General features: G+C 44.2%; 1 protein-coding gene across 1 annotated transcript in view; it reads right to left on the bottom strand.

Annotated features, from left to right (window-relative positions):
- Positions 1-3,364: 3,364 nt before the first annotated feature.
- KLK13 (kallikrein-related peptidase 13) overlaps positions 3,365-11,767 on the bottom strand; it is an 8,571-nt gene continuing 168 nt past the window's right edge. The window contains exons 2-5 of the mRNA XM_006868369.1: positions 7,307-7,496; positions 6,707-6,975; positions 5,969-6,105; positions 3,365-3,562 (exon numbers count right to left, since the gene is read on the bottom strand). Coding sequence (XP_006868431.1) covers positions 3,365-3,562; positions 5,969-6,105; positions 6,707-6,975; positions 7,307-7,496 — 794 coding nt within the window. The remainder of the gene's footprint in view (positions 3,563-5,968; positions 6,106-6,706; positions 6,976-7,306; positions 7,497-11,767) is intronic.

The following is an 11,767-nucleotide window of genomic DNA, read 5'->3' as shown; positions in this document are numbered from 1 at the left end:
TATCACAGTAAAACCTGAGAACGCCAGGGCTTGTGTAAGATAGAAACCTGCAGGAGAAGGGAAATAGGGAAATCGTTCCCATGAATGTGAGCAGTAGGAAAGTGGCAATGTTACCAGAAAACAGTCCAACTGCTGTAGTCAGTATCAGAGATGGGGTGAGAATCAAGGTACGTTTTATTGACAGATTTGGAAGGCAGCGAGACGCCTTCTCTGAGAGACTGCCTTGTTCTCTCCCATACAGTTTGAATTTTTACACCCTTTTGGGTATATCTGCACTGTTACAAGGTTTAGTCAGAGTTACATTGTGGCACTATGGGGTAAAACACTGGACTGCATGGTCGGTTTGAACCACAAGTTCTGTGGTTTAAACCCACCAGCCACTCCTTGGAAACCCTATACAGGATTGTTATGGGTTGGAATCATTTAATAACAACAACAGATGATTTTAAAAAACAACTCATTACTCATCGGCGGTATGTTTATTTATTTTTAGAAAATCATGTTTGTTGTTGTTTTAGGTGTCATCGAGTTGGTTCTGACTCATAGTGACCCTATGCACGATAGAACCAATCAGTCTTTCCTTGAAGAATTCTTCTCTCTTCAATTCACAGCAAGTCAAAGAAAGCAATAGTTTGGACACCCTTGAGGGACTCAAATCATGTTCCTTTGAAATCTTCTGAGCTTGGGGTAACAAAACTAAGTCTGAAGGGACAAGATTAGAAGTGTGGATTGAGTAGGAGAAGGTTTCCCACAAAATTCTTGTACACAACTCATCCAAGAATGAGTAGGTGCATTACGGTGACAGAAACCAGCTCTTCAGCACAACTTTAATTTTTCTTATTAGGAAATGATTATTTTCTACTTAAAACTTCTTCTTAATAAGCCCCCGTAATTGTCCTGTGACCTTGGAGAAAATCCATCAAGATGACTCCCTTTGTAGTCCCCAAATTAATAACCATAACGTACTGAGCTGACTTTTCTACTTTGAATGTAACAGGTCCAGCCAATCACCTCATAAACCACCATTTGAAATGGACCTTTTAGTTGTTGTTAGGTACCCTGTAAGACTCAAACAGGTGCATCACTGAGAGAACTTGTCTGCAGCCATTCACTGATCACAGAGACTTGTTTAAATATGTTTTGTTTCGAATAAACCCGTACGTGTATAAACTGAAACACTAGTAACAATGTCTTTTGATGTACCCTCGTATACTTAATGAAATATCAAGAATAGTCAAGTGTATGGATTCCAGAATTTACTAGTGGTTGCTAGGGGTGAGTGGGAGAAAGGGAGAAAAATGAGGGGTCAATGTTTAGGGAACACTGAACTTGTATTAAAAGTGATGGGAAGATTTAGAAGTGGATAATGGTAATGGGTAGACACCATGCTAAACACAACAAAAGTCACTGAATTTTACACACAAAGAATGTTGAAATGGCAAGTGAGTTGCTGCATATATATTTATCACACACACATAATTAAATAATACACGTAGATAACGCCTGACTAATGGGATGTTCTCATTAATGATTCATACATGGTTCTTGTTTTCTTTATGTTATTCCTTTATTTAATCTCCATTCCCTTTTGCTATTATCTTTGTCACTGTGTTTCTTTGTGCCTCCAGTCCAGCACTCAACCCTTCCAACAGTCAGCCCTGAGCAACTGGTCCTGAAACTGAGGTTTTCAAATGAAAAGAATGACAACCTAAAGCCCCTTTGGACTTTACCATCTGTGCTTCTAACCACATAGCTATGGTTTCCTCTGTAGGAATCAGGGATGACGGAGAAGTCATTATCCACACTTCCCTTGACTTCGCCCCCCTCTAGTTTCTTTGCTAAACTGAAAAACTTTCTCTGTTTATGCTGTCATGCTGGCCCACCTGATTATTACCTCAGTAGCCTCCTGATGTGGCCCTGTAGGATAAGCACTGGGCTGCTAACCACTAGGTCAGTGTCTCAAACCCACCAGTTACTCCTCAGAAACCCTATACAAAGTCACTATGAGTCAGAACCAACTGGACAGCACTTACAAGAGCCTCCTGGTTGGTCTCCCTGAATGTACTCTTCCACCTTCTGCTCTTCACCTTCTAATCCAGCAATCAGAATGATTTCAGAGAAGGAATGAGTTATAAGCCTTCCCCTTTCCACCTCTCCTCAGGGGCTTCCATTCCCACTGGGATAAAGATCAAACCCCTCACCACAGCCTAAAGATTCTCCATCTCTATGTCCAGCTGGATTCTCCTGTCTCATTCCCCACATCATTATTCCTTACTTCCTAGCACTAGCCTTCCATCAGACCCTGGGATAGACTAAATTCAGGTGCTTGAAACTGGTAGTTAGAATTCTGGTGTGGTGCTGTGGGTTAATGTGCCAGGTTGCAAAGCCGTTTGAATTGCAGGGTCGGCAGTTGGTAGAATACAGGATGCAGGTAGGGAAAGGATACCCAGAACAGCATGAGGATGAGCCATCCTGAGGATTTAACCCTGACAGTGATGAATCAATCATTCAGAAAAGCATAGATGTTGCAGGGTAGAAAATTCTGGCCATAGAATATTTTCAGGATGAAATGTTATGGAAGTCTAGAACCTTCTTGAGTATAAAACCCAGAAGAATCTAGAATGTTGGCAGTGAATAAACATTGGAGAAGAGATAGAATGTCATCAAGAAAGGTTCATTCATGGGACAAAGAATTATGTTGAGATGGGTTGATGTAGGCATTTATGAATGTTGCTGTGTGCTGTTGGCTTCTGACTCCTACACATTCTGTAGGACAGAGTAGAACTACCCTATAGGGTTTCTTAGACTATGAGCCTTTGGAATCAAATGACTGATTTTTTTTTCTTTTCTCCCATGGAGTAGCTGGTGCTTCTGAACCGCAGACCTTTTGGTTAACAGCCACGGGTTTAATCATTGTGCACCATCAAGGCGTCTGAGTCTGTGTTAGCCACTTTGGAACATTTGGGAAACCTGGAGTGTTATTTAGCTTGGGGACATTCAGTGAGCTGGTATGCCCCAGGGATGCAGTATTTGGGAGACCACAATTTTGACATTGACTGAATGCTTCTAAAACAAGGAACATCATCTGAGATGGAGAATTTGGAGAGCTGTTGTTGTTGTTGTTAAGTGCCGTTGAGTCGATTCTGACCCATAGTGAACCTGTATAGGGTTTCCAAGGAGCAGCTGGTGAGCTTGAACTGCTGACATTGCAGTTCAAATGATCTTGTAGTCCAGCACATTAATCCACAGCGCCACATCAGCATGGACTGTTAATTAGAATGGAACACTTTGGGAGAGGCAGAGAAAGACTGGGTAGACTGAGGACGGAGGGCACAGTAGGGATGAATAAGGTGAGAAAATGCATTCAACATTTATTATTATGGGACCTCTGTCCCTTTGTGTTCTTGGATTTTGGGTTTCGGATTGTTTCCTGGATCCATGAAATGTACTGGGAGACTCGAGTGTAGACACCAGGTCTGTTGGGCTGTCCGCAAGGGAAGTCTCCCCAGGAGATGATGCCATGGAGTGATCCATTACAGACCAGAGGACCTCCAGAGTCACCCTAAGATGAAGAAGAAAGAAAGATTTGGGTCTTTACTAGAGATAAACAATGGCAGAGCCAGAGGTGTAGGTAGAAAGAAAAGATGGAGAAAAATACACACAGGGGCACAAAGCTAGGCAGAAGAACACACAGACAGAGTGAGAGGAAGAGAAAGAGCAACAGAAAGATGAGAAGACTGAGGAGACAGAGAATGAGAGACAAGAAAAGAAGCAGAGAAAGAGACACCCACCACTCCACCACCAACCACCCCATTAGCATTCTCATCCCTACTCCACAAAAGAGATAGAGGAGAAATGAGAAACAGAGATCACGTCTGTATGTCTCCCTGTCTCTCTCTGGTCCTCTTTCTCATGAGAGTGGTGATAGCTTACTTCAAACATACGTTTTTGGCTCGCTGGCACCAAACCCCACCTTGGCTCCCTACCACCAGCTGCCCTGCTCCTGATTTATTGTTTATTTGTGCCACCTTACTATTGAGTTATGATAGATCAGCAAAAAAAGAGAAAGACCCCCCCCACCACCACCTCCCAACAAGATGAATTGACATGTACAGTTGTGAGGATAGGGCAGGACCAGGCAGTGTTTCGTTATACTGTTCACAGGGTCACTATGAGTTGGAACTGACCAAATGGCACCTGAAACTAACAACACTATTGAGTTCAGGAGCCCTGGAGGCTGCTATCTGAAAAGTTGGCAGTTCGAACCCATCCAGTGGTTCTGCAGGAGAACGACTTGGAGATTATAGCCTAGAAAACCCTGTGGGGTAGTCTTACTCTGTCTTAATGGGGTTGCTATGAGTCAGAAATCAACTCCATGGCACTTAGTGACAATAACTATTGAGTTAATCCATCCACATCTTGGTAGGGTATCCACCACACATGCACTTCCACTCCTCCCTCTGCACCCAAGGCAGACAGCACTAATCCATCATGGCAGACATAACACATTCATCATTACACTCTCTTTCCCATTGGCACAAAACTCAATTTTTGCATTAGTTGGTATTGTCCATGCAATCAATATCCAGTTGCCTTATTTTATTACCATTCTTCTGAGTTTTCCCTTGAGGTTAACTATCCCTCCCACCCTTTCAATCTACAGGAAACTGAGTTACAAATGAGATCAGTTCCAAAGAGTATCTTTAAGTTGAATTTTAGTTAATTCAGAAGAGGTTCTTGCGGGTCTTATTCAGCCTTACTGTAGTGTGAGAAAAGACTAGACGCTCTTTTGTTGATTTAAAAGCTGGATAGGCAGCAAGTGAAAGTGGTTGTGACGATGAATGTCTTGAGCGTAGGAATTGGTTTTGTTGGTTCTAAGGGCGAGTATGAGTTCTCCAAAGTCAGACAATCATAACCCAGGGATATCTGTATATAATAGTTTGACTCAAACTCAAGGTGAGTGATAGGATCTAGACTTGTCCATCACCGAGTGGCCATCACAGTTCTGGCCAGAGTGATGATTCAGTGATGGAGGTACGATTCAAGTCAGACTCATACTCAAGACTTGTGTGTAAACTATTGGGAAAGAAATGTTTTATTTTTCCAATAGAGTTGCTTAGAGGATGGGATATAAGCCCAAATCTGCAGAGGTCATCTTGCCATTGTATGGGAAGATTCTAGTTGATAATGAAGCCAAAACAGAAGAGATGGTTGCTCAGAGATAGAGAGACAGAGTCCTAAAAACATTATTTGAACACCTGCATTCATTTCTGAAGCTAAACGCCCCTGGAATTTTCAGCTACAAACGTCAGTTGTGTTTTGTTTTGTTTTTTTTCACACCAGTTTGAATTGGCTTTTTGGCAGTTTGAGTCCACTTAGAGCCACCTCAAAAGAAAGGTCTGATAACCCAGTCATTGAAAACCCTATGGAGGACAGTTGTACTCTGACATGCATGGAGTCATCATGGTTTGGAAATAACAACTGGGTTGGTGGTGTCGTCATTCTGGTTACAGAAGATAGGAACTTTGGACTAGGATGGTGACAAGCCAGCTGGAGAGAATTGAAGAGATGATGGAGGTAAAACCAGCAGGACTTACTGATTATGAATGATAAATAAAAAAGAAGAAGCAAAGATGATTCCTAAGTTTGGAGTTGAACCCCAAGGTGTAAAGATTGTATGTTGAAAAGGTTGGATGCATGTGTGGATGGATGGGTGTGCGGATCAATGAGTGAAGAATAGATGTTAACTGAATGGTGGATGCTTGCTGGGTTTTTGACTAGATTTAGATGGATTCGTGGATGGACAGTAGTTGGGTAGTTGCATAGACGTGTGGATAGATGGTTGGAGGGTAGGTACATGGACAGATGGATGGACATTCTCCTTCCCCCTTCCCCTCCAGCATCTCCCTCAACTCCACTCCAGCTTTCCACCCTAGTCTATGGTAAACTACCAACTCCATGGCCTCACCTCACAGGAATCCTTGCCACCTTCTCTTGTGCCAGCACACAGCATGTTGGAAGTGATCCTTCCAGGGTAGACTTGCCGACACTCTTCATCTGAACGTAGTTGGATGTTGGCACATTGTAAGGTTTTTGGGTAACTCACTGGGAAGGAAAGAGAGAAAGATCTAAGGTCATCTGTTCTGGACAGACAATGGGCATTAAATAGGACAGTTATCTGGACAGAGTGTTGGTGGCAAGTAGAGCTAGGAAGAGAAAGATGGGAGATGACATGAGGCATGTAGTTGGGGAAGAGACAAATGTGGAGAGAAGTAGGGGAAGAGGAAGATGGGGAGAACAAGGGAAGGAAAGATGGAGAGGGATGGGTAAGGACTGGGAAGGAAGAGATATCAATGAGGTGACAGAGGAGGAAAGAGATGGCGTGAGAGATGAGGAAAGAAAAGTGAGAGAAGGAGTTGGTAAGAAATAGGAAGACAGGTGTGAGAGATAGAGAAGATAGGAAAAAGACTAGAAAAAAAAGGTGGAAAGAGAAGTCAGAGTGTTGGAAAGAGTGTTGGGAAGTGTGTTGGGAACAGAGATGGTCATATTGCAGAGAAAGAGGGAAAAGAGGCCAAGAGAGAGCTTAGGCATTCTATAGACATGCTAAAGACTCTTGTTTGAATCAAAGTGAGTCCTCCTCCACTTTCCCTCCCATCACCCTCCACCCCCATCAATTCTGTGAGCTTCAGGTCTTATAGGATCATACCCTGGGGGCTGGTGGTAGTGCCCCAGCCAGACACCCGGCAGCAGGTTCCAGTCGGCAGGCAGTTGTTGTGGGAGAGAGATAGGGTGCGGATGTGGCTAGTGAGTTGCACAGGAGACTGTAGCTCCAGTAGCATTATGTCATGGTTATGGTTCAGATGAGTGGGGCTGCTCTGGTATTCGGGATGGGGGATAGAACGGGCTACCTCCCTCACCTGCTCACCAGCCTCCATATGCCCCAGGGCATGCTTGCCCAGGTAAACTTTGTATCCACTATGGGAGAAGGAAGGTATGGTTAGGGGAAAGCATGAACCCTTCCCCATCTCTTACCCCAGTCTTGTTCTCAGCCTGTTCCTCACCCCCAATCTAAGCCCACTTCATTCAACTTCTCTCATCCCCAAATACCAAACATATTTCTTGCCTTACTTCCAGTCCCTCCAAATCCCCTTCTTCACATCCATTCTCACACTAGATCTCCATAACAAACTTTTCTCACCCCTAAGCCCTTCCCCAACCCTTGTTCCAATCTCCTCTCGAAATCCAACTCCACTCTCAACCACTACCCCAGCCCCATTTCCATCCCATCTCCCTTGACCCCACATACTCCTTCAGGCAATGTGCTGCAGTGAGGACCCATTTGGAGTGGACTAAGACTCCGCCACAGAGTAGCCGCCCTCTCACTAGGAGGGCCACCTGCCAGGGTTGAGAGTGTGGGAGGCAGGTGTAGCCGCCTGGAAGAAATCCATTGGTTCCGTTGGTGCCGTTTAGAATCTTGGGGTGCTCCTGGGAGATGCCTGATGGATGATAGAAAATGGAAGATTTTATCCAAGATGAGGAAACCTGGAGTTGTGGTTTCTGATTCTGGGGAAAAGATCAGAATTTTTGCTCTGGGTGACCAGAAACTGATGATTTGTTCATTTATTGGTCTCTGGGAATTGTCCATTCCATTCAGTGGAAATGAATCAAGGCAAAGAGGCTACTTTCTTTTCTGTGCAAATGTCAAACTCTGCAATGGGGGTTCAGAAAAGAGTACAGGGAATGTATACTTCTATAGGAAACAGAAACCTGACTTTCTCCTACCTGCATTTTCTCTATCATTTCTGCATGGGGATGGATTTTAGGAGGCACAGAAGTGATATTTACTTGAACAGTATCCATCCATTCATCCAACCGTCCAATCATCCATCCAACCAACCATCTATCCATCCCTCCATGCATACAACCACTCAATCAGCATCCATCTGCTCATCCATCCAAACCTCCTAGTCAACAACCTAGCAACCATTCACCACTCAACTAACACCAACGATTTACACTTCATCCACACATGCATCCAACCTTTCAACCTAGTCTTCCCACCTTTGTGTTCAACTCCAAATTTAGGAATCATTTTTGCTTCTTCTCTTTTCTTCATCATTCATAACCAACAAGTCTTGTTGGTTTTACCTCCATCATCTCTTCGATTCTCTCCAACTGATCTGCTACCATCCTAGCCCAAAGTTCCCATCTTCTCTAGCCAACCTAACCACTTGTCAATTCCAACTTTATGGTGATCCCATGTGTGTCAGAGGAGCACTGTGCTCCATAGGGTTAATGGATGGTTTTTAGAAGTATTTGCTTTTCTTTTGAGGTGCCTCTGGGTTTTTTTTTTTTTTGGTTAGCAGTTAAGTGAATTCATCATTTACACCATCCAGGGAATCTAAATGAGTAAAAAAATCTCCTAACTGTCTCTACTTGTTCAGTCCTCCAATCTATTATTTACATAGCAACTGGAGGAATATTTGAACATGGAAATTTAGACCATAGTACTCCCAGGTTTAACATCATGCTGTGGTTTCCTTTAAAATAAAACCCAGAGCTTTTCCAACACTTGCTGGACTATTCATCATCTGGATGCTGCTAGCCTCTCTGGCCCCATCTCCTACCTCTGTCCCTCTTGTTCAATGTGGACCTATTCTTCAAACACACCATGCCTTGATGCCTTTTCCTGGAATGTTCCTTCTTTAGATTTGCACTGTCCCACATGATAGTTGCCAACCACATGTGGCTATTAAATTTTAAATGAATTAAAATGAAAGTTCATCCTCTGCAACAGCCACTTTTCAAATGCTTAACTGCTCAAAATATCCACTTTGTCCAATATGGTAGCTCCATGTGGCCAGTGGCTACCATATTGGACAAAGTGGATATTTCCCTTCACAGAAGAAGGTTCTATTAAATAATCGTGTAGAAGCTAGAGAATACATGTCTGAGAGCTCAATCCAGAGGCCTTCCCTGGCCACCTGATCTAGTGTTGCCGTTCCTGACCTCCAGACATTCCCTATTATATCCCCCCCTGTTGATTTTCTTCAGAGCAACAATTGGTATTTGTTTCTCTTCGTACTTATTTATACCTACGTCTATTTATTTACATTTAAGTCTTTTCCCCCTCTTCTATCTCCCCATGATGAGTATCAGCTTCATTAAGAACAGACACACTAAGTACTTTAATCAATGAAGTATCTCCAGGATCTAGCACAGTGCCTGGCATGCAGAAGATTCTCCATGAATGACTTTTTGTGAGCCAGGCATTGTGTTAGTGGTCAGTCGGACAGAGAGAAGTCAGCCGAAGATCCCTGACTATATGATAGATATTGTGATAGCCTCCAGCTTCATATTTTTCAGCTGTAAATAGGAACAGTAGCACTTCCTCTTTTCATTGGACAGTTATAAGATTTCGTAGTGCTTAGCTGCTAACCAAAAGGTTGGCAGTTTGAACCCACTCAGTGGCTCTGTGTCAATCTCCTCTCATAAAGATTAAAACCAAAGGTCAACCCAATCAACCCACTGTAATAGAGTCAATTCTGACTCAAAGCAACCCTGTACCTATGAGACACTATGGGCTGTTCTTTCTGCCACATGGAGTCACTGAGTCGAAACTGACTTAAACCTTTCGGTTAGAAGCCAAGTGTTTGAACCATCTGCACCACTCAGGGACTCTGGTGAGCTTTTATTTAAATTTCAAAGGAAGAAGAGCTGATTTTTAGGAGACCATTAGGTTGGGATTTAAGAATGCAGTTGACTGGGAAGACAACCTTGGATTTAGATTCTGGCTCAGGTACTGCAGGTATCTTTGGGGCAGGACCCTTCCATCTAGCTTTGTTTTATTATTATTATTATTTTTTAGCTGTTTAACTGCAGAGTTATTAATTATAATGCACCTACCTCATAAGGAAAGGAGCTCTGGTAGCGTAGTGATTAACCTTAAGGTCAGCAGTTCGAACCTACCAGCGATTCTGCAGGAGAAAGATGAGGCTTTCTGCTCCCGTAAAGATTTACAGCCTCGGAAACCCTATGCAGGGTCACTATGAGTCAGAACCAACTCCACGGCACATAACAACAACAACCTCATGAGGAAGGAGCCCTAGTGGCCCAGTGGTTAACTGCTTGGCTGCTAACTGAGAAAGTTCGGCGGTTCAAACCCACCAGCTGCTCTGTGGGAGAAGAGCCTCAGGGACCTGCTCCTTTCAACACTACTGTTGTTGTTAAGTGCCGTGGAGTTGGTTCACTCATAGCAACCCTGTGTAGGGTTACTGAGGAATGGTTGGTGGATTTGAACCACCAGCCTTGCAGTTAGCAATCCAGTGCTTATTCTACCATACCACACCAGGACTCCTTAGAACATCCTATGGGGCAATTCTATTCTATCATATAGCATCTCTAAGAGTTGGGAAAGGAACCCTGGTGGTGCAATGGTTAAAGCCCTTGGCTGCTAACTGGAAGGTTGGTGGTTCGATCTCATCAGCCTACCCCACAGGAGAAAGGTGGAGGCAGCCTTCTCCTGTAAAGATTACAACTTTGGAAAGCTGTGGGGCAGTTCTATTCTCTCCTACAGAGTCACTAAGAATCGAAATCAACTCTGGCACACAACACCACCTCCTATGAATGCTGAAGATTCCATAAGACCATGCATATGGGGCTCCTAGCTCAGGGCACAGCTCTCAGGAGGTATGCAGGACATAGACATGGACATGGAGTCCTGGGAGTGTTACCAAAGGACAGGAGCCGTCCTATGAATGGGCCAGGATGGTGTCAGGTATCTGGCTCCCTGCAGACCCCTCCCTCTCCTTCTGTCTTAGCTCAGATCCGGCCAAGAGATACCACTGAATCTCCAGGTTCTTGGCTTGGCTGCCTGAAGCTGTCTCCTCATCTTATATTTACAGCTCATTATTAATTAGTTATTTAGGTAATTGTTTAAATAATGTCTACATCCATCCCTACTAGGCTCTGGGTGCTTGTAATACCCAACACAGTGCCTGGTGTCCAATGGTTTGTTGAATGAATGAATGATGCATGGGTAGGGGTTCCAGAGGCCAACAAGTGGATCTTAGATGTAAGGAGATGGAATCTTTGAGGATCAACTGTAGGTGGGGTCAGATAAGTTTTGGGTCACCCCAAGGCTTATAGGCAACATGAACTAGCAGGTTCTGGGAGAGGCTGAGAAAGAAGGGATAGTAATAATAAAGCAACAATAATGACTAATGTTTGACTCCCTTCTACCTGTCATTCACTGAGCACTTTACCCAATTACCTCATTTGAATATTCATGTGGTAAGAACGAATATGCTCCCATTTTACAGATGAAGAAACTGAATCACAGAGAAGCTACGTTATTACTTGATCCAAGTCACAGTCAAATAGTGGATGTGAACCCGTGTCCGCCCCACTCCTAGGGCGCCCAGAAACCTCAGGGAGGGCCAGAAGGTATTGCATGTGGCAGGGGTTGCTATGGGGACTTTTGAGGGGCTGGGGTGCAGAGTAGAACACTCAAAGAAGGGGCCCGGTGGGCAGAATCTAGGAGACAAAAAGAGTTGGAAACATTCCCAGGAAGGAGTCTGGAATTAGCATGGGGGAAGGAACAATGGTCAGAAGGGAGAAGGGACTGACCCCGTAGGGAAACCAGGTCACCAAGGGACCAACAGTAAGTTCTCTGGGAGGCCCAGGTGAGGCCCAGCCCCGCGTGGGCGGGAGGCGGAGCTCGTGGCTGGCTCTTACGCCCCGCCCCCTTCTCCCACCCCCCATCCCC

Source organism: Chrysochloris asiatica, unplaced genomic scaffold (genome assembly GCF_000296735.1).
Source record: "Chrysochloris asiatica unplaced genomic scaffold, ChrAsi1.0 scaffold00116, whole genome shotgun sequence".
NCBI classification, from domain to species: domain Eukaryota; kingdom Metazoa; phylum Chordata; class Mammalia; order Afrosoricida; family Chrysochloridae; genus Chrysochloris; species Chrysochloris asiatica.
The sequence above is the reverse complement of the archived record's forward strand: the minus strand, read 5'-3'. Positions and strand labels throughout refer to the sequence as shown.